Source organism: Vitis vinifera, chromosome 8 (genome assembly GCF_030704535.1).
Source record: "Vitis vinifera cultivar Pinot Noir 40024 chromosome 8, ASM3070453v1".
Classification (NCBI taxonomy): Eukaryota; Viridiplantae; Streptophyta; class Magnoliopsida; order Vitales; family Vitaceae; genus Vitis; species Vitis vinifera.
Window position 1 is genome coordinate 23,362,522 of NC_081812.1, and position 18,176 is coordinate 23,380,697.

The window sequence follows — 18,176 nt, forward strand, 5'->3', positions numbered from 1 at the left end:
CCAATCCAGTTTACAGAGCTAATTCAGGCCTGAACCCGGCCCGCATACTAAAATTTACGCTTCTGTGAAGCCGGCTGCTCCGCTTTATTTCTCATAAAAATATCAGTCTAAGATCCGTTACTCAAGAAATTAAGAGCCATTGACGATTATTTTAAAAACAGTATTTTAAAACAGTTTTAAAAAAACAGTTTATAATTTTACTCAGGAAACAAAATTTTGTTTAAAAACTAAAATACGAAAAAAAATAATTTTCTTAATGTATTTATATATAATGTAAAATTTTGTAAATCATCTTCAATCTTTTCAGAATAATTTAAAAAAACAAAAGACAATTTGTATGAAAAAATTATCAATCTTATATTAAATTGAAAAACTATTTTTTATTTGCAAGAACATCAAACCGTGCATCTTATTTTGCAGTTACGGCTTGCTTTTTCTTCCTTCTGATCAGATTTTGTATGCTGGGAAGGACATATCATCCCAATCTTGGTCATTGCTAATTAATAGAAATGAAATGTCTTTGTCATGAAACTGCAAACCACAGAGGCGTAGAAAGGCCTATTAAATCCATGTGGGAACGACGGATGATAACTCTTCCATGCTTAATAACCTCTGACTCTTCTGGTAAAATGGGCAGAGAGAAACCAAATGAAAAATTCAGACGAATTTGGGTAACCACGAAGCAAAATGTTAATAGGCTCAAGGCAACAATATGTTTGCATTCAAGAGAAAATGATAGAAAGCGTATAATTATTGGCTCTGGAATTTACCTTGAATGAGCCAACCATGGCAATTTTGTACACAAGGTACATGACAATAGAGACACAATTCTATAACACAATGAAGAGACAGATTCAGTATGCCAAAGAAGGATCTATAGTACATGTGTAAAGGGATACTAAAATAAATAACTTATCAAAACGAAAAAAGAGAAAAGGACTAGAGGATCTGCAAAAGGGTTTCAGGATACAGGGTTTGGGCTATCGGGAACATCATCGAGGATGAAAGGACCAAGTTTACCTGTTCTAAACAGAGTAAGCAATTTCTTAGACACCATTGTTCGGGCCTCAGATGCCTTATGAGGTATCTTCATTGCCTTCTGCAGTTTTTCAAACTGCTGTTCTATTAGACTCTCCAAGTCATTCTCCTCTTCCAAATTACCGTTGAATTCTGAAAGAGTCACGTGAAGTGCACATTGCACTTCTGTCACAAGATCCTGCAAGGAAACAATGAATAAAATATCAAAGATTTAGAAATGTGCAGAAAAATGGAATGAGCTTTTGAAATAAATTGGATGTTCATCCAAAGTTTCCAAACCAATGATAGCAATAATCTCAAACCTTGGACTAACTCCTATAGAGATCATCTGCAACACTGATTTAATGCTATGCTTAATCCAAATTTACTCTTTTAGTCATTTGCAACAATATGCCATTACAACCTACTCTAAGAGGGTGTTTAGCAAAACATAAGTTGTTCATTGATAATTTACTACAACTGTTAAATTAAAATTTATTACTTGATTTTTACTTTATGTATTAAGATTGTTTTGTAAAATTAACTAAGGTTTTTTTCTATACTATCACATTGATATATCTACTCTTATTAATTTTGACTAATATTAACTTATTAATTTTAACTAATATTTACCTTCATTAATCTTAAGTCATATATTTGTTTGTTAAACATATATATTAAAAATAATAAAATAACTATAAAACATTTACAATGAACAATGAGTCATTGATGTGGAGTCAAGGACACAAACATGTAATTGGTCATGTGCAAATAGGGCAAAAGAGATTTAAAATTAAGAATAAGTTAATTATTTTGACTTAGTACTTAAAATGATTTCAACTTTAAGATGTAGCATTGAGTTAATTTAACAAACATTCTTAATTTACTTGATGACTTAAACTAAGTTGTTAGGTCATTATGTTGATTTATTAAACACCCTCTAAGTTATATAATGCAAAGATCGGTGCCTTGAGATAAAATTGCAGTAGAAGATGGCTCAAAGTGATCTTGAAAACATGATAATCAATTACCTCAATGTACTTCACATCAGACCTATTTGGCAGCTTTCTCTTATTTGGCAAAAGATCTTTAAGATTATAATCATGTTTGTCTTCATATTCATTTCGGAGCTCTTCTATTCTTCTATTATTCAAGTGCCTCCAGTGAAGGGGAGTGCTTCGAGTATTTAAAACTGCCAGTAAGTACTGAGCAATACGCTCCTCACCTACCACTGAATCTTTCACAGATCCTGCACATGGACTTAAAAATGCTCAATAAATTTTGTATTAGATGTGATAACATACAGTAACCGGTGAACACAATCTTAATGTAACAGTGACCATTTCTCAGAAAGCAGACAATTAAAAACACAGGCAATACAATAGTTGAGTTCAGAAGAAACTACAAATAAATTAACATCAGATGACGATGCACCTGCTAGAGCTAGCTTTAGCCCTGTCTCTATGTCTGGGATGCTTGGAACCAATACACCTGGGGTGTCCAGAACATATATACTAGGTTGATGGGCAATCTGCGTATTAATAATTCAAATTTAGCATATAATAATTGAAACTAAGCAGCTTTTGACATGTGGCAAAGGAAGAGATCAAAACGTTAGGATAGCCATCCAGAGAAAAAAATAGAAACAAAGAAAGAAGAAATAAATTCAAGGATTTCCATCAAGAAAGTGCCAGCAGGAGAAAGAAAGTGTATTAGAAACATAGTTTTAAAAGGCACAACCACTCTCTAGCTATAGCACTTTGCTTGCCAAGACATGCGCCTTGTTGAAAAGGCGCGCCTTGTCTACTTTAATTTTCATTTTTAAACACTTCTATTCTTGAAATTTCTAGTTGTATATTGAAATTTATATAATTTCATTACTTTTTTTGTTGAATGTTTTTTTTAAATGTTTGAAATCTTAAATTTTTTATTGACCAGATTGGATTTTAGATCATATTTTATAAAATTGATACACATACTAGGTCAAGTTTCACTTCACAATGTTGCATACCTTGTGTTGCACCTATGCTATAGGATACTTTTGCACCTTAGGTGTGCCTTGTGCCTTTTAAAACTTTGATTAGAAAGCAGACTAAAAATAGAAAGAGTGACACTCGATAAGATGGTCTACAAAAGTGAAGTAAAAGATTCATTAAGATGTAAGTTAAAATTTGTATATGACTCCTTAATAGGATTATGCATCTGGTTTGGCTGTTACGAAGAGTTAATACCAAAGATGCAATCCCAGGCCTGTTTCTCCTTGCATTCACATGCTAACTTCTTACTTTTATTTTTTATTTTTTTATTTATTGATTCCAAAGTCATTATTTTCTATTTAGGGATAAAAGTTAGAAGTTAGCATCTATCAAAAAATAAAAAATGTTAGAAGTTAGCATGTGAATGTAAGGAGAAAGAGGCTTGGGATTGCATCTTTAGTACTAACCAAAGATGCAATCTGGAGCCTGTTTGTTTCTTCATGCATTCACATGCTAAATAGAAAATAATGACTTTAGAATCAATCCTCACCAAGCAAGTTGGCATATCCCCCAAGTAGAGATGGCAATGAGACAATTCAGGATGGGTCATCCTTATCCTGATCCCATCCCATTTATATAAACCTATTCCCATTCCCACCCTCTTTATTATTATTTTTAAATTAATTTTAATTTTTTTAAAATCTTAATTACATTAAAAACAAATATATTTTATAAATAAATAAATAAATATTATATAACTTTTTTTAGAAGTAGTTTTTTATTTTGTGTTAAAAAGGAGAAAATCAAATAAATTAAATTAAACTATTTTTTAATTTAATTAATTATATAATCAAGGCGAGGCAAGGCGAGACAAGGTAATACTTGAATATACTCTGAGTTTTAAAAAAATCCCAAATTCGCCCCTAACCCATTTATTTTCATCCCAAAAGGGCAGGGTAGGGTAGGGAGGGACTAAAAAAGACCCGCCCCATTATCATCCCTACCCCCAATAAACCATTTCAACTTCATCTAAAGAATACTTTAACAATAACATGAGAAACTTCAAACTTGTTAATTATAAGTTTCAGAATACACAAAACTTCAAATCCAATGTCAAAAAAACTCTTTTCATCAATGGGCAACACCTTTTTTTTCCTTCTTTTTTTGGTGACAGAAAACAAGAATATGAAAAAATAATACTTGACCTTAAATCCTGCAATATCTTGAGTAACACCAGGCAATGGTCCCACTGTAGCTCTTTTCATCTTCTCCTGCACTATGAAAAATGCCATAATCATCAATGCTTAAGGCATATTTCCTCAAGACCAAGATACCTAAACTTATTTGGTTCCACCTATTCGACACAATAATAATGGTATGGAACCTAATAAAAACTTACCAGGGAAGCGAGATGTTGCAATTTGATGGATGGAATTAATTAAAGCCGACTTGCCAACATTGGGAACACCAACTACCATGACAAGAAGAGTTGGCTCCCTTGAGATCACCTCCCTCAATTTCAACTCAACAAGTTCAAGAAGCTTTGGTGCATGAACCATGAATCAGAAACAGGATGGGACAAGAGCAGAAATACAACATGCATATAAATTTAAATAAAACCACTGAATAACCTTTACATTTTATGATGAAAAGCATTGAACAAGTTTCAAACATATGTCAGAGAAAAAATTGTCCCATATATGGCCAACTGCATTAAAATTTCCAAGGGACAGGAATAGAATTGATTAATGTTGCCAGAAGTCCAAACCATATGATCATATCTGTTGTTAAAAGGCAATGAACTGGAAGGAGCTCTTGAGGTGAAATAAATATTGTTGATGCCATTCAAAACTAGCAAAAAATTCCTGTATAACAACACCTATATGTTGAAAGAAGGGCTTCACCTTTCCATGATTTTAGCTTGATCCCCTCTCTTGGATTCCCAGATTGCATGGTAACCCTTGCCAAGGGAATTGCTCTAACCTCAGAGGATTTTGTAGAGGAACATATGATGCCTATGTTTGCATGTGATTGTTGGGATAGAGTTTTGTATTACAGTTGGGCTTTTGTAGTCCTTATTATAAGAGTTTGTTTCTTTGTCTTGAGGAGTTGTCTTTCTCCTTAAGGTCTATTGTCTTATAATATATAATTCTTCATTTACCAGCAGAATTTGAAAACAAAAGATAATCAACAGGCCTCATTTTCGCTACCGCATGGTAAAACCCACAAGGTTTCAACAATTTTATTTTATTTTTGATAGGTCACAAGGTTTCAACTATGATTTCATAATCCTATGTTATATTTTAACCCAAGTTCTTCAAATCAGATAAACCTAAAAATCAACTGATAAAACACTTGTGACAGTGGCAATACATTCAACATTCTAGTATTTTATCTGATCATAGGTTCTTTTGTATTCGATATGCTCAACATGTATGCTTTGTGCTTAAGATGAGATGCTACTATAAGTGTCATTTTCTTGGGAGGTTGAGAGTTAATTAAAAACCCCAGTGCCTTGATATACATGGTAGTGTTGCAAGAAGAACATGAGTTATAAATTATTTATCTTAATTGTGTATAGTTTTTTTATTTCTAAGAAGCAAAAACAACAGTATGCATAAGACTTAAAATCTTGTCTTCTCTTTTCTTCTATCCTCTTGGAAATGAAACAGAGGGCATAATTCACACACAATGTAAAACCATATACAGGCATACAGACTAACCTTCTTAACAGAGCTTCTGCTGTGTGCATTTATTGAGATACAATCTTGCTTACAGGAATCAAAATAGTGAGTCCATTTCTACAAGATTAAACAAACAAACAAACAATAAATTATTTGAAAAATCAGCACTAATTAGACAGTGTAACGCTATTCATAGGCTAACATATCAGAAGTGTTGAAATTTCAAGTTAAAGCTCTGTTTTGTTGATCAGCAAATGTAGAAAGAAAACTACAATTTTCCATATCAGATCTTCCATTATTCAATGAAAGCTTTAATCCACACAGCCTGATATATCTATTTGATTTGAAGTGAGTTGCTGATTTTCCGAGAACCAAAACAAAACAAAATATAAACAGTTCTTGTTTCACAACTGCATTTTTGAAAGAAAAATGTTAAATCACGTCAACAACCGTCCAGCTCCTCCAACACATTCAGTGCTGTGTAATCTTATATAAAATCAAGGCCATTTATCTACTATTTCTGCTCAGAGAACTACCAGGGGAAGCTGTTACTTGTTAGCCTTCAATACCGTTACAGATCACGATCAAAAAAGAAGAAATTCAACCATCCAAATATGCAGATCACGATCACACTTTAATTTTCAAAAAATGAGAAATATCTTAAGAAACCATATCTATTTTTGCAACCAATCCAGAAGTATTTCTATTTTCCCTGTCCAAATTACCATATTCTTTCTCAGTTCTCTAAGCCACAAAACAGAAGGATGCATTACGAGGAAATCGGTAAAAGAAGAAGAAGGCACATACATGCATTATATTGGGATTGGCCAAATCTTTCTTGTTGAGAGCAATGACACGCCTTTTCCCTGAAAGTGAGGGTTGAAGATCTTCATTTGCGGAAGATAACGGTAACTACATGTTCAAAAGAAAAACAAATTCAGAAATCAAATTCAGAAGAATACACATGTATGGATGCTTATAGAGAGAAAGCGACGAACACGAGCATCGCGAACTTCGATGACGAGGTCGGAGACCTTGAGACGGTGGCGAATGGCTCGAGTAGCAGCGGCCATGTGACCCGGAAACCAGTTGATAGCTCCACCTCCCTTGTTGAACCCCATTTCTCCCAATCCCTTCTTCACCATGCTTCTCACTCCTCCCATGTCTCCCAAACCCTAAGAAATCCCAACGGACTTGTACGGACACTGGTTCTGGTTTGAAAAAAGAAGCCCTAGACGATGGCGGTAAAAGGGCGGGTGATTTTAGCCTTTAGGTAGGTGACATGGAGAGGCCCATTTTGTGGGCCACTTGGCTTGCCCAATTTTAAGTTTCGAGTTAAAGATTGCGCTGAGGCCCAAACTGTCGTCACTTTGGGCCCAACCCACAAAATTATAGACTAGCCCATGTTCTTCTTCAACTCACTATATCCCTAACCATTGAAAGCGAGGCCCAAATAGAAGAAAAAAAAAAGTGAAAAGAAATAAAAAATATATTTAAAATTAATAAATTATTTTTACATACTAATTTAAATTAATTTCACCTGCATTATGATTAAAAAATTTAAAGACATATAATTTTCTTATTAAATTTATTTATGTTTGACTTTTTTTTTCATATATTTCATAGTAAAACTAAATATGAGAAAATAAATTTTTTTTAACATTTTTTTCCTTCTTTAGTACTTTTCAGGAATCAAATAAATTATTCCAATTCTTCATTAAATGGTTTTAAAATATAATTTTTTTTATTAATTTTAATTATATTTAACTATATTTTACATCTTGGCATGATAAAACTACATAGAAGAAAAACATTTTAATTTTCTTAATTTTTTTTCTCTTTTTTTAGTAGTTTCCAGACCAAACATAACCTTACTATTGACCATAAAATTTTCAAACCGAAAACCTCTAAATTACCCTTTCCTTTTATAAAATTTATATGTACATATATGACAAATGGAGACCACGTCAATTGAGAAAACAAAACCATTCTTGTTCCAAAACACACTTTTGGGATTCATAACGTATTAATTAATTATCAAAGAGAACAAAACAAAAGAAAAATAATATGGGAATTGACGAGATCGATCGATCGGGAAATATAATGTGTTGAGTGAAAAGATTCTAACCTCAATTTGGTATGGAGATGATATAGAAAAAGGATGGGAAGAGCATGCCACTGAGCAAGACAGATGTATTAGAACTTAAACAATAACATGTGACTTCTGCTTAATTGCTGCGCGGGGTTCTTGGGTGCTTGTCATTATTCTTAGTGAAGGAAGTAGGAGAGCTGAGACCATGCACGTTGCTTTCCGCTCTTCTTTGCCGCTTCAATTTTAAATCACGTGCATGCTGGACTTCGTTGTTCAATCCGGACACACCGACACGTACAATCTTCTTCTTTCTAGGAGGTATATGGGCTCCGGGTATTCATTCTTAAGAAAATTGGGCTCTTAAGAGAGAATACAAGACAAAGCCCTATGAAAACTCTCTTAATTTCGCTAACAAAATCATTGAGGTTAATCGCAATGGCTTGATTTAAAACTGAAGCAGAACAAAAAGGCCTGTATGACAATAATTTCCTCAATATTTTTTTACTGAACTATTATAGTTATTTTTACGTATAACACAAAATTTTCAAAAATACTCTTCATATTTTGAATTGCTAGCTAAAAATAAATAAATAAATAAATAAAAATAAGCTCAAATTTTTTTGTTGTAAGTAAAATTTAAAAAAAGGTTTTTGAAACTTATTTTGTAAATTTTTTTAAAAATATACTTTATATTTATGATAAGCACGCTGGGGCTTCCAAAGAAAAAATATGAATAATTTTTTCAGTCGTAGTAGGAAGATATGTACTTGTTACACAAATCCGAGTACTTTGATGAAGAATTTACTCAAATAATGGTGGCACGGTTCATTTTTATATATATTTCCTCGGGACATGGTGGCATGCTATTACACGGTTGTCCACACTTGGAGGTATGCATAAAGGCAAGTACAGGTTGATTTTTATATAGTACAAAAAGTAACCCTACATACTATATTTCGAAAATATATCACGCTATGATGCTTTGCAGCTCTTGCAGCCCTTCCCGATTTGAATACCTTTCAAACAAACCTACTACGATACTATCTCTATCTTTCTTTTATATTTTCCGTTCCATACCTAGGGACCTTCTTAATTTCAAAACATTTATATATAATACGACTTAAAATAATAAGTCTCTTAAAATAAAAAATGATAGGAGATCATTATAATACGAGATTACCATGTCAAAGAAGTAAACCATAGATAAGAATAACTTATTCTAAAAATAAATTATCAAAAAACATAGATATATATATAGATATTAATCAAAAGTTTTATCAATTATATTTTCTAGGCAGAATAGAAGTCAAGAAACAAAAGACAGTCACCATATCAAAGATGTGAGTAGAATCAAATCGAGAGTAACTCATCTCAGAGGAGAGTAGGCATTTCACATCTAGATACTTGACTAAAATTTAATATATGTCTCTAAGTAGATCACTGCTGATGGCGAGGAGATTATTTTTGTCAAACTCAACGGAGACATGTCATTAAAGCCATCTGTTTCTATTTTGTGTGTATTTTACAATAAACGGCAACAGTGGATAGAAATAAAATTAAAAGGAAGAATGACAAAAGACATCCTCCTAATCATTCTAAATAAATAATCCTTCCCATGAATCATTAAATATCTTTGAATTTGGGATGAAATCACGAATATGCCATTTTGGTGGGATGGTTGATAATTAATTAGTGACGTTGCCAACATATAATGATCATCAGCGCATGCGCATAAACATGTATAAAATATCTTCCCTCCATCAAAATTAAATTAAAGAGTCCATATATTAATCTTTTTTTTAATTATTATTGGGTGAAATGAAGAAAGAAGAAAAAATTTGAAAATAGTTGGTCATACAATTTAAAAAAAAAAAAAAAAAATATTACAACATACCAATCACAGGAACTTTCATGTCCAACTTGAAAATAATCTTACAACCAGTGAGTTTTTTTTTTTCTTTTTCATATTCTAAGCAGAAAGATACTGAGTTCAGGGCCACCGGTGCCGTCGGGGTTCATCATGTAAAAGGCTTCCGAGTCACGACTCCCCACAACTCGTTCAAACCGAGCTCTCATGTATAGCATCTCACCCTCTACGCCGACTATGCTTTTCCGGTTATCATCAGTAGGAATGACTCCAGCGCCGGCGGAAACGCTCTGCACCGTGCTCAGCACGTGCCTATCGAACTCCCCACACTCTCGCGACATGGCGTACCCGCACTTTCGGCCGTTACAGTACATGGTCCACATGGGCTCCTGGAAGAGCTTAACCGGCCGGCCACGCGCCGCCACCTTCTCGCACTCCAGCGCGATTCGGACTAGTCCCGACGACATCTCCTTCACCAGAGTAGACGTCGAAGTGGCGAGCTCCAGTAAAAGAACCGGTTCGGAGCGTGGGTCGTCTTGCACGGCGAAGCTAACGTGGCCCCGACGGTGGCCGAAGAGCGTTCCGGTGACTTTCCGGCCTAGAGACGGCGTAATCGATAGGTGGTTTGGGATGCTAAGCCATCGACATGTGGGGATTATTGTCGGAAACGAAATGACTCCAAGCAGTGAGCGCAGAAGAGCCGAAATGCTATTTCGCGTTCTAGCCAGCCGCGGAAACGCCGGCGACGAGTCCCTGGGAACCAGCAGTTTATCGGAGATATCCCCAGACTCCGATGAAGATCTGGTGTAGGTTGATGGTAGAATCTTTCTTGTGCTTCTGCAGCTGCTACTGCTTCTATGAAGAGTGAGTTGCTCTTGCTTCATGATGATGATGATGATGATGATGATGATGAAGATGAAGAAGAATAAGAGGAAGAAGAAGAAGAAGAAGCTGTGAAATGTTATGGGTATGAAGACTAAGAATTGAGAAGAGTCACCAAGAGGGAAAGATGTGGGATAAAAGAGGCCGACAAGGTGATGATAGTGTTTGGAGGTGGCCAATATAAAGGGAGGCTATGGAGGTTTGTGGCGATGATGATTCATTTCATAGACCATATATTTGTGTTGGAGGCTTTTGATGGTGATGCGGAGCACCATCATGCTTCATGTTGCTTTCACACATCCTCACTCATCTCCACGGCTGAGTTTGTAGGCCCATGCTGGCTTACGATACAAGGCTGTTCCACATTATGATTCTGATCCATGGATTGATATTTATTTGATTAAAGTGCATGGGATCAGTGGGTTACGTGGAGGGGATCAGAGTGATGATCTGTAATTGATTGCAGGTTAGTATTTCTTGGTCACTATTTTATTTTAGTGATCTCCTGTTGACCGTTGGATCAGAATCACTGAGTGCTCTAAGTGGTTGAAACACAATAGAGACGCAAATATTAGGTTATTGAAATGATTGCTCCACGCTCTTTCGAGGCTGTCCTCCACACGCGCCAAAAGGCCCCTGGAAAACAAACTGAAAGCTGTACTTGCTCTTTACTCCTTACCTAGTTCCATTCCCAAGAGACCCCGTAGACTCTTGACAAATACCGAGTCACTGACGCATTTTCGTGCCATTATTTTCTTTTCGAGGACATTTTCTCGGAAAATTTTAACCAAAATTTCCACCCTTCTGAAAAATGAAGCAGTGGTGTTGGGAGAAAGAAATCTATGATGGCTTCCAAATTAAATATTTAGATTTAATAAGGTTTCTGAAAAGTACTATAATGGATAAAATATAGGAAGAAAAAATTTGTTATATTCCATTATTCCGTATAAACATATAAAAATAATTTAATAATTTTAAATCAATTTCTTTTATTTTTTTTCTTATACCTTCTCTTCATTATTTTGAAATCAAACATAAGATAAATGAAAAAAATAATTTATTAAATCATTAAATAAGGATAAAAATATATGAAATTAAAACACAAAATCATGTATGATATAATTAGTGGTGTTTTCCTAATACGATGTTAAAAATACAAGTGTTTGAGGATTATATTAAAAAATATTTATCTTTAAATATAAATTTAAAAAATATTGTTCACTTCATATCAAATAAATTTTTAAAAATTATGAACTAAAATAAAAAAAAATATCAAAATTAAGTCTAATAAGTCTAAAATTTTCATATAATTAAAAAAAAAAACAAGTCTTATGGATATTATTTCTAAAGAAGACTTTTCGTCAAAATTTACGCTTCTTAAAAATGAGTAAAGCCCATGGTATTCCTTTTACTTTTATAAAAAGTATACTTCATACCTATTTGAATAAATTTATTCTTATTATAATAATAATTAAAACAAGGAAAAAACGAAGAAAAAAAAAAGTGCGTGTTAGAAGAGGCGCGTGAGATGAAAATCCATGGAGTGGAGATAAACACTTGAGGTGACGAGCATGATGATAAAGGTCAATGGTATATTATGTGCATGGGAGGCCACTTTGTCCCCATCCTTTTGGAAAAAGGAAACTGCCCTTAACTTTACTTAATTATAATTAACCCCTAAATCTTTTTTTTTAATTATAATGACTTTTGGCCGGTTCCAAACTCAGCATGCTTAAGGCCATGGGGCCAATCAGATTGGTAGCTTAACATTTCGCTATCGTCCACATGGACAGCCTCCATACCACTACCCTGCTCTTTCTATTATGACTTATGGTTTTTCGTATTTATATATCATCTTTTGTTTACATCAGCATCTCAAATTTGTTAGATTAATTAAAATTTACATAATTTGTGGGCTATTCATGGCATAGGACCCACTTTTGATGTACGCTTTATGAAGGACTCGTGGGCATGATGGAATATGTGGTAACATATCATTATGTGTATTTATTATGCCTACATTTTTATAAGATATAAGATAAGATAATTAAAAGCATGAAAAAATAATTCCTTGTTACGACCGTTCTAAAAATGTTCTTAAAAGTATTTTGTTTATTAAAAAATATGTTTAATCAAAATTTTAAGAATTTATTTTAAAAATAAATTTTAGGTGTTTTTCTTTTATTATTTTTAAGTGTTTTAAACAACATTTGAACTTATGAGCCTAATACCTTCATAGAAAATAAATCTAAACTAATCAAAATTATTTTTTATATTTGAGTTTTTAAATAAAATTTTGTTTTAAAAACATATTATTTTCTAAAATAAGCTTGAAGTGTTATCATATTTGAATTCTATAATAGGACTTTTAATCCTAAAAAAATAATTTTTAAAATACTATTGTAAAAAAGCGAAGTATCTTTATTACTTTTGGTGAAAAAAAAATTAACTTTACTCCAGTTAACTTTATTGATGGGGATGGAAAGGGGTTTGAAAAGGATATAAAAATAAACATACTTTTTTTAGTTACTTAATATAATAATATGGGATACAGTAATTAACAAATTTCCATATCCATTTGATATAAAAGTTGGAATAAAAAATTTCACACGCCCAAAAATACAAGAATGTACACCTGCCCTTCTTTTATTTATACTTTCAATGGAAATTAACAGAAACTAAATATATACTAATTAGAAAAAGAACAAGGAAAAAACGCCATGCCTACATTACATATATCCTAAAAGCTGAAAATTAACGGCTAAAAAGTGCTGAAACTAGAGAGCGTTTTTCCAATATTTCGGCTTCGCCTTCGACTTCGACGAGAATTTTCCAAGAAAACATCACTCTGAGGCCACTTGACTTTCTGAATCGATGAAAATAGGTTCAATTTTGGGACCCTTTCTCTTCAGATAAGCATCTGAAGGCAACCTGTAGATAAATAAATTAACAGAGAAAAAAAAAAAAAAAGGATGTGAAAACAAATTAATGGGACTATTTGAAGAATGGGTTTTGTTTGGTTACCAAGAAAGCGCAGGGAAAAGAAAAGGATGATGCAGAAGTGGTGCAACTTAATTACCCCAAATGCAAGGAAGTGTCGGAGCCTCCTCTTTCATCTACAGTACTGCAACTGCAAGGTGTTTTTGAACTGATCTGGAGAGACTGCCTCCTTTCAGGAGGATGGTACTCAATGAAAGATGGCGGCTGCGGCCTCGAGCTTCGCCTGAGCTCCTCAACCTAAAGTTTAGTATACATAAAAATTCGGAGACGAAAAGAAAAATAAAGTCATTATATGACTTTTTTTTTTTTGCTTTTGGTTGGATCAATTTTAGGGGTTTACCTGCTTTCTCAAGGTCTCATTCTCCATCATAGCTCTTTGTTCCTGAGAGGGAGGGAAATGTCATTTATAGAACATTAAAAGCTTTGAATAAAAAAAAAAAAGAGAGAGAGAAAAACAATAACATATTTGAGGGAGAACTTAAAAACAATTTTCAGTTTTTAAAAAATAAAAAACAATTTTTAAAATTAATTTTTCATGTTTGCCAATTCTTTTTAAGTTATAGTTTTTAAAAACAATATTAAAATAATAATAATAATAATAATAATTCGGAGCTTGTTGCCTTAAATTTTCTTGGTCGAGGCTTAAGGAATTTTAGTATCCTCTTCATTCTCTGATGGTCACAATTCCATCATAAGCGAAAGTCAAAACAATGAGATTTGTAAAAGATTTTCTGTGTTCAGTCAAAGGAAGTTTTAATATTCTGCAATCTGTCTAATACAAAAAATGAATTTTGAAAATCAGCTGTACCATGGTTGCCAAATACAATTATTTTAATTAAAAATTAATTAGAAATATATGTATGTTTGGTTTCTAAAAAATATTAAGAAAATGAAATATTAAACTAAAATGATTTTTATATTTGGTTTTAACAAGAAAATTAAATATAATTTAAATTAATTTAAAATTTATATATATCTAAATTATTTTATTTTTATACAATAAAAATATAAATAAAATTTATTTCTAATATAAATTTTATTTTATTATGTTGTTTTTAAAAATTATTTTTTTAAATATATTACCAAACACTCTTATTTTAAAAAAAAACTTTTTTTTATTCTCAATTTTAAAAACAAGTTTTGGCCTAGATAAATTACATGCATCCTGGACTTCTTGAGCTGCTCCAACAGTACCTGCTCCTGAAACAGTAATTAAAACTTTGGATTAATTTAAGGCCCATGGTAATAACTATTAAGAAAAGGGATGAATACTTATAAGAACTTACCTTTTTGTCTTTAACAGATAGTATCCCTTCACTTAATAAATGCTCTAGGTGCTGCAACTCTTTGAAGCTTAACCCATCCAGTTCCTTCCCCATCATTCGCCTGAAAAATATAAAGGGGGAAAGAAAAAAAAAGTTAAAAAAAGTTTATAATTTTTAAAATTCTCTCAATAATTTTAAAATCCAGGAAAGAGACAGGAAATGAAGAAAGGAAAAAAAAAAAAACTCACAGGTAACCCTTCTGTAGTTTTGCAACTTCTTCTTTGAGAGAGGCGACCTCAGGCTGGGACTCCTGTTCAAATGTAAAAACAACCGGTATAGTAAACTTCACATACATGAAAATGATATTTTTGTATAAAATTTCAAGAACCCTAGAGATTACTTGAGGAACTATGGAATATCGGACCTCTGCGGACCGATGAAGTGAAGGAAGTTCCGAGTCCAGCCCCCTCCCATATCTCGTCAGAGTGTGCTCCATACTGGATCAAAGAAGATTAGCTGTTAGAATCGGATTTTATTTACCAACCGGGCTCTTGGTGACTTGGGCAAGTCACTTGCGGGTTTGGACCGAAGAACTCACACTTGGGCATCATTTTTGTGTGTGGGCCTGTATGGCCCATTAGGTCAGTCCAATCTAGCCTAGCCCATGCTGAACAGCCTGGGGGTTGCCTGTTCTCATCGTTAAGGTATTGATCATTCATAAATTTTAAACTTTATAATATTGAAAAAAATTTGATAAATTTTTTGTTCATTCTTCATTGAAGAGTCCATTTTCTTCAAAAATTCAACCTTTTATCAATTTAGAAAATCCCATTTTACATTACCACCTCCAAAAATGCTTCTAATTTTTAGAATTTCCTGGGGAAAAATAAATAAATAAAAGCAACCCAGTATCTCCCTACCAGAAAATCCCAGTACTTCAATTATATTTTCAAAAGCAGTTTTCCAAAAATAATAATAATAAAAATAATAATTTTCTCACTAAAAAAGAAAAAGAAAAGAAAATAATTAATTCAAGAAGATACCTTGAACTAGAGAACTCATAAAGCTTTCCTGTGCTGGAGAAGATGATGACACCAACTTCAGCATCACATAAAACAGACAATTCTTTGGCCTTTTTAAGCAAACCTGCACGACGCTTTGAGAAGGTGACTTGACGGCTGTTGATATTTTCAATCTTCTTGATTTCAATCTTGCCTCTCCCCATTTTTCTGTCTGTGTTTTTCCCGAGAAAAAAAGGGCTGGAAAAATGAGGTTAAAGAGAAAGAGAGAGCGAAGCCTGGATTTATAGGGATTTTTTCCTTGTCGGGTGGGGAGGAGAGATTTCGTGGTACTAATGAAGGAAATTGGGACTAACTTTAGAAAGAAAAAAAAAATAGAGAGTAAAGGGGCGGTTTCCTATATGTGGCAAAAAGCCCATAAATGGTAAAGCCAATGTCCTTAATTGTGATTTTTTGCCACATTTAGAACATTTATACAAGGCATTGCCAATATCTTTAATTGTGGGTTGTTTTTTATTTGCCACATTTAGTACATTTATTTAAGGCATAAATAAAATATATTCTTATAGAAAATTGGGTGGTAAAAAAAATTCTTTTTTTAAAAATTTAGATTACTATAAAAGAAATAGTGTAAGGAAGATAATGCTGAATAAGAATGATCTCCGTAGATGGGAATTTTTATTATGCTGATAAATTATTTATAGTAATTTCCTGAAAAAAGGATGGTGGTGTTGAAGAATTGAAAGTTGCTCCTTTATATATATATATATATATATATATATATATATGTATTTTTTTTTTTTTTGGAGTTTTTTTTTTTGCCTCCGGGAATGGATAGGGATCAGATTCCATTTTAAGAACTTTTATTGATTCTTGGAGATTACAAGAATCTCATAATATCTACTTCAATTGATATAGAAACCCATTCACACTGGTCCCCACAAAACTTAGAAAGAAATAGGAATGAAAGGATTCATTTGAAAATTTGGTTAATCTTTCATTTTTGTACGCTTCAATTTCAATCAAATGGTAGAATCATGATTTTTTTTCTTATGCAAAGCACATGCCATTTTAGTAGAAGCCCATCCAAATATGCTCCTTTCCATTTTGATAAATGCAAAAATATTTAAATCTTCATTCTTTATTTGTTTTTGTTACTTGTTTAATAATTACGATCTTGTAAATTTATTTGGGATTACTTTTTAGAATCAAAAATGGTTTTTAAATTTAAAAAATATGTTTGGTAGTTTTTCTTTCTTTTCTAAAAACCTTTATTGGGAAAAAGTGAAAAATATGTTGTTTTATAAAATAAATTTGAGGTGTTTTTAGGATTTTTTTTTTAAAAGTATTTTAATAAAGGATTGAAAATATGAATAATACTTAAAATAAATCATTCTACATTCACTTGAAATTGGTTTTTTAGTTATAAATGTGATTTTATTCCTAAAAGTGAGAATTGTTCTTAGAAAGTGTTCTAAAAAATTATTGTACAAAAATTGTTTTTAGAACCCTTACCATACTCAAATTTTCTATTAAACATGAGATATAAATTTTAAAAAATAATTGGTTAATTTTTTTAATAAATTGTGATCATTAGCTTGACTAAAAAAATATGGTTCTTTAAAACAAAAATCTAACATATATATAGAGAGAGAGATGACCACCTATAAAATTTCCTTAAAAAAGAAATTTGGGGCAATGCAACACTTAAAATAGCAAAAAATTTGAAAATTAAGAAGGTGATATGACGTACAATGTGATATATCCTTTAAAGGAAAGTGCAATAACAAGTATTTGAATTAGGAAAATAAATATCCACAATTATATATTGGATCATTAATAGTGTATTTTATACACAGGAAGAAAAGAAAATTATTTAATCTTTATATGGAAAAAAAAAAGAAGTTAAATATATTTTAAAAAGTATATAACAATAATTTAATCCATTTTAAATATTTTCATTTTTCTTTTCTTTTTTCCTACTCTTTTTGTTCACATTGCATATTGGTAAAATATGAAAAAATAGAGCGTAATCAAAACTTGAAATGTCGAACAAAAAGGATTGCTCAAACTTCCTTAATAATGACAATTGCTAAAAAATATGGACTAACTAGTCTAGTACTCGACTTAATATTATTACCTTATTTCTTAGAAAGTTGAAATTATTTTTAAAATAGTTTAATGGGCCACTTAATTTTGAAAGAGTTGCCATTAATCTTATGAGGGTTTGTTTTTTCAATGTAAGGCTTTTTGATATGGAAAATCTTAAACACACATTGTAAAAAATGTTATATACTATATTATTCATCACTTATAATTAAATTTATTAGAAAATTAAAGATGGAAACTTTATTATCAATAGGAGTAGACTTTT

The 18,176-nt window shown here is 32.1% G+C and overlaps 3 protein-coding genes across 6 annotated transcripts; all 3 read right to left on the reverse strand.

Annotated features, from left to right (window-relative positions):
* Positions 1–690: 690 nt before the first annotated feature.
* LOC100255622 (short integuments 2, mitochondrial) lies at positions 691–6,928 on the reverse strand. 2 transcript variants are annotated; one of them, XM_002284192.4, is made up of 8 exons: positions 6,676–6,928; positions 6,485–6,589; positions 5,717–5,794; positions 4,393–4,534; positions 4,199–4,269; positions 2,452–2,548; positions 2,049–2,266; positions 691–1,216 (listed from the first exon to the last, which is right to left on the reverse strand). In XM_002284192.4, exons 1-8 carry the CDS (start codon positions 6,838–6,840, stop codon positions 962–964), a joined length of 1,131 nt encoding a protein of 376 aa, XP_002284228.1. In that variant the 5' UTR covers positions 6,841–6,928; the 3' UTR covers positions 691–961. The 2 variants fall into 2 exon arrangements, with proteins under 2 accessions (XP_002284228.1, XP_019076998.1); XM_019221453.1 differs by having other exon boundaries at positions 6,485–6,543; positions 6,640–6,726.
* A 2,668-nt stretch (positions 6,929–9,596) lies between these two features.
* Positions 9,597–10,712, reverse strand: LOC100257201 (protein MIZU-KUSSEI 1). Its single transcript, XM_002284199.5, has one exon. It carries the CDS (start codon positions 10,518–10,520, stop codon positions 9,732–9,734), a length of 789 nt encoding a protein of 262 aa, XP_002284235.1. The 5' UTR covers positions 10,521–10,712; the 3' UTR covers positions 9,597–9,731.
* A 2,426-nt stretch (positions 10,713–13,138) lies between these two features.
* On the reverse strand, positions 13,139–16,226 carry LOC100252077 (MADS-box transcription factor 23). Of its 3 annotated transcripts, none has more exons than XM_010655460.3 (8): positions 15,827–16,226; positions 15,208–15,280; positions 15,032–15,093; positions 14,805–14,904; positions 14,677–14,718; positions 13,859–13,900; positions 13,598–13,755; positions 13,139–13,449 (listed from the first exon to the last, which is right to left on the reverse strand). In XM_010655460.3, the coding sequence occupies exons 1-8, from the start codon at positions 16,006–16,008 to the stop codon at positions 13,362–13,364; spliced, it is 747 nt and encodes a 248-aa protein (XP_010653762.1). In that variant the 5' UTR covers positions 16,009–16,226; the 3' UTR covers positions 13,139–13,361. The 3 variants fall into 3 exon arrangements, 2 of the variants coding, with proteins under 2 accessions (XP_010653762.1, XP_002278584.1); XM_002278548.4 differs by having other exon boundaries at positions 15,184–15,280; XR_786433.3 differs by having other exon boundaries at positions 13,360–13,449; positions 13,543–13,755; positions 15,184–15,280.
* Between the last annotated feature and the right edge of the window lie 1,950 nt (positions 16,227–18,176).

What these genes read in the sequence shown, in the direction of transcription:
- LOC100252077 (XM_002278548.4), bottom strand. Translation starts at nt 16,008, where the DNA reads ATGGGGAGAGGCAAGATTGAAATCAAGAAGATTGAAAATATCAACAGC. An exon ending in TATGAGTTCTCTAGTTCAAG is followed by an intron (nt 15,281 to 15,826) that starts GTATCTTCTTGA and finishes TCTTTGATCCAG; the next exon opens with TATGGAGCACACTCTGACGA. An exon ending in AAACTACAGAAGGGTTACCT is followed by an intron (nt 14,905 to 15,031) that starts GTGAGTTTTTTT and finishes TATATTTTTCAG; the next exon opens with GCGAATGATGGGGAAGGAAC.
- LOC100255622 (XM_002284192.4), bottom strand. Translation starts at nt 6,840, where the DNA reads ATGGGAGGAGTGAGAAGCATGGTGAAGAAGGGATTGGGAGAAATGGGG. An exon ending in TCGAAGTTCGCGATGCTCGT is followed by an intron (nt 6,590 to 6,675) that starts GTTCGTCGCTTT and finishes TTGAACATGTAG; the next exon opens with TTACCGTTATCTTCCGCAAA. An exon ending in CCAATCCCAATATAATGCAT is followed by an intron (nt 5,795 to 6,484) that starts GTATGTGCCTTC and finishes TTAATCTTGTAG; the next exon opens with AAATGGACTCACTATTTTGA.
- LOC100257201 (XM_002284199.5), bottom strand. Translation starts at nt 10,520, where the DNA reads ATGAAGCAAGAGCAACTCACTCTTCATAGAAGCAGTAGCAGCTGCAGA.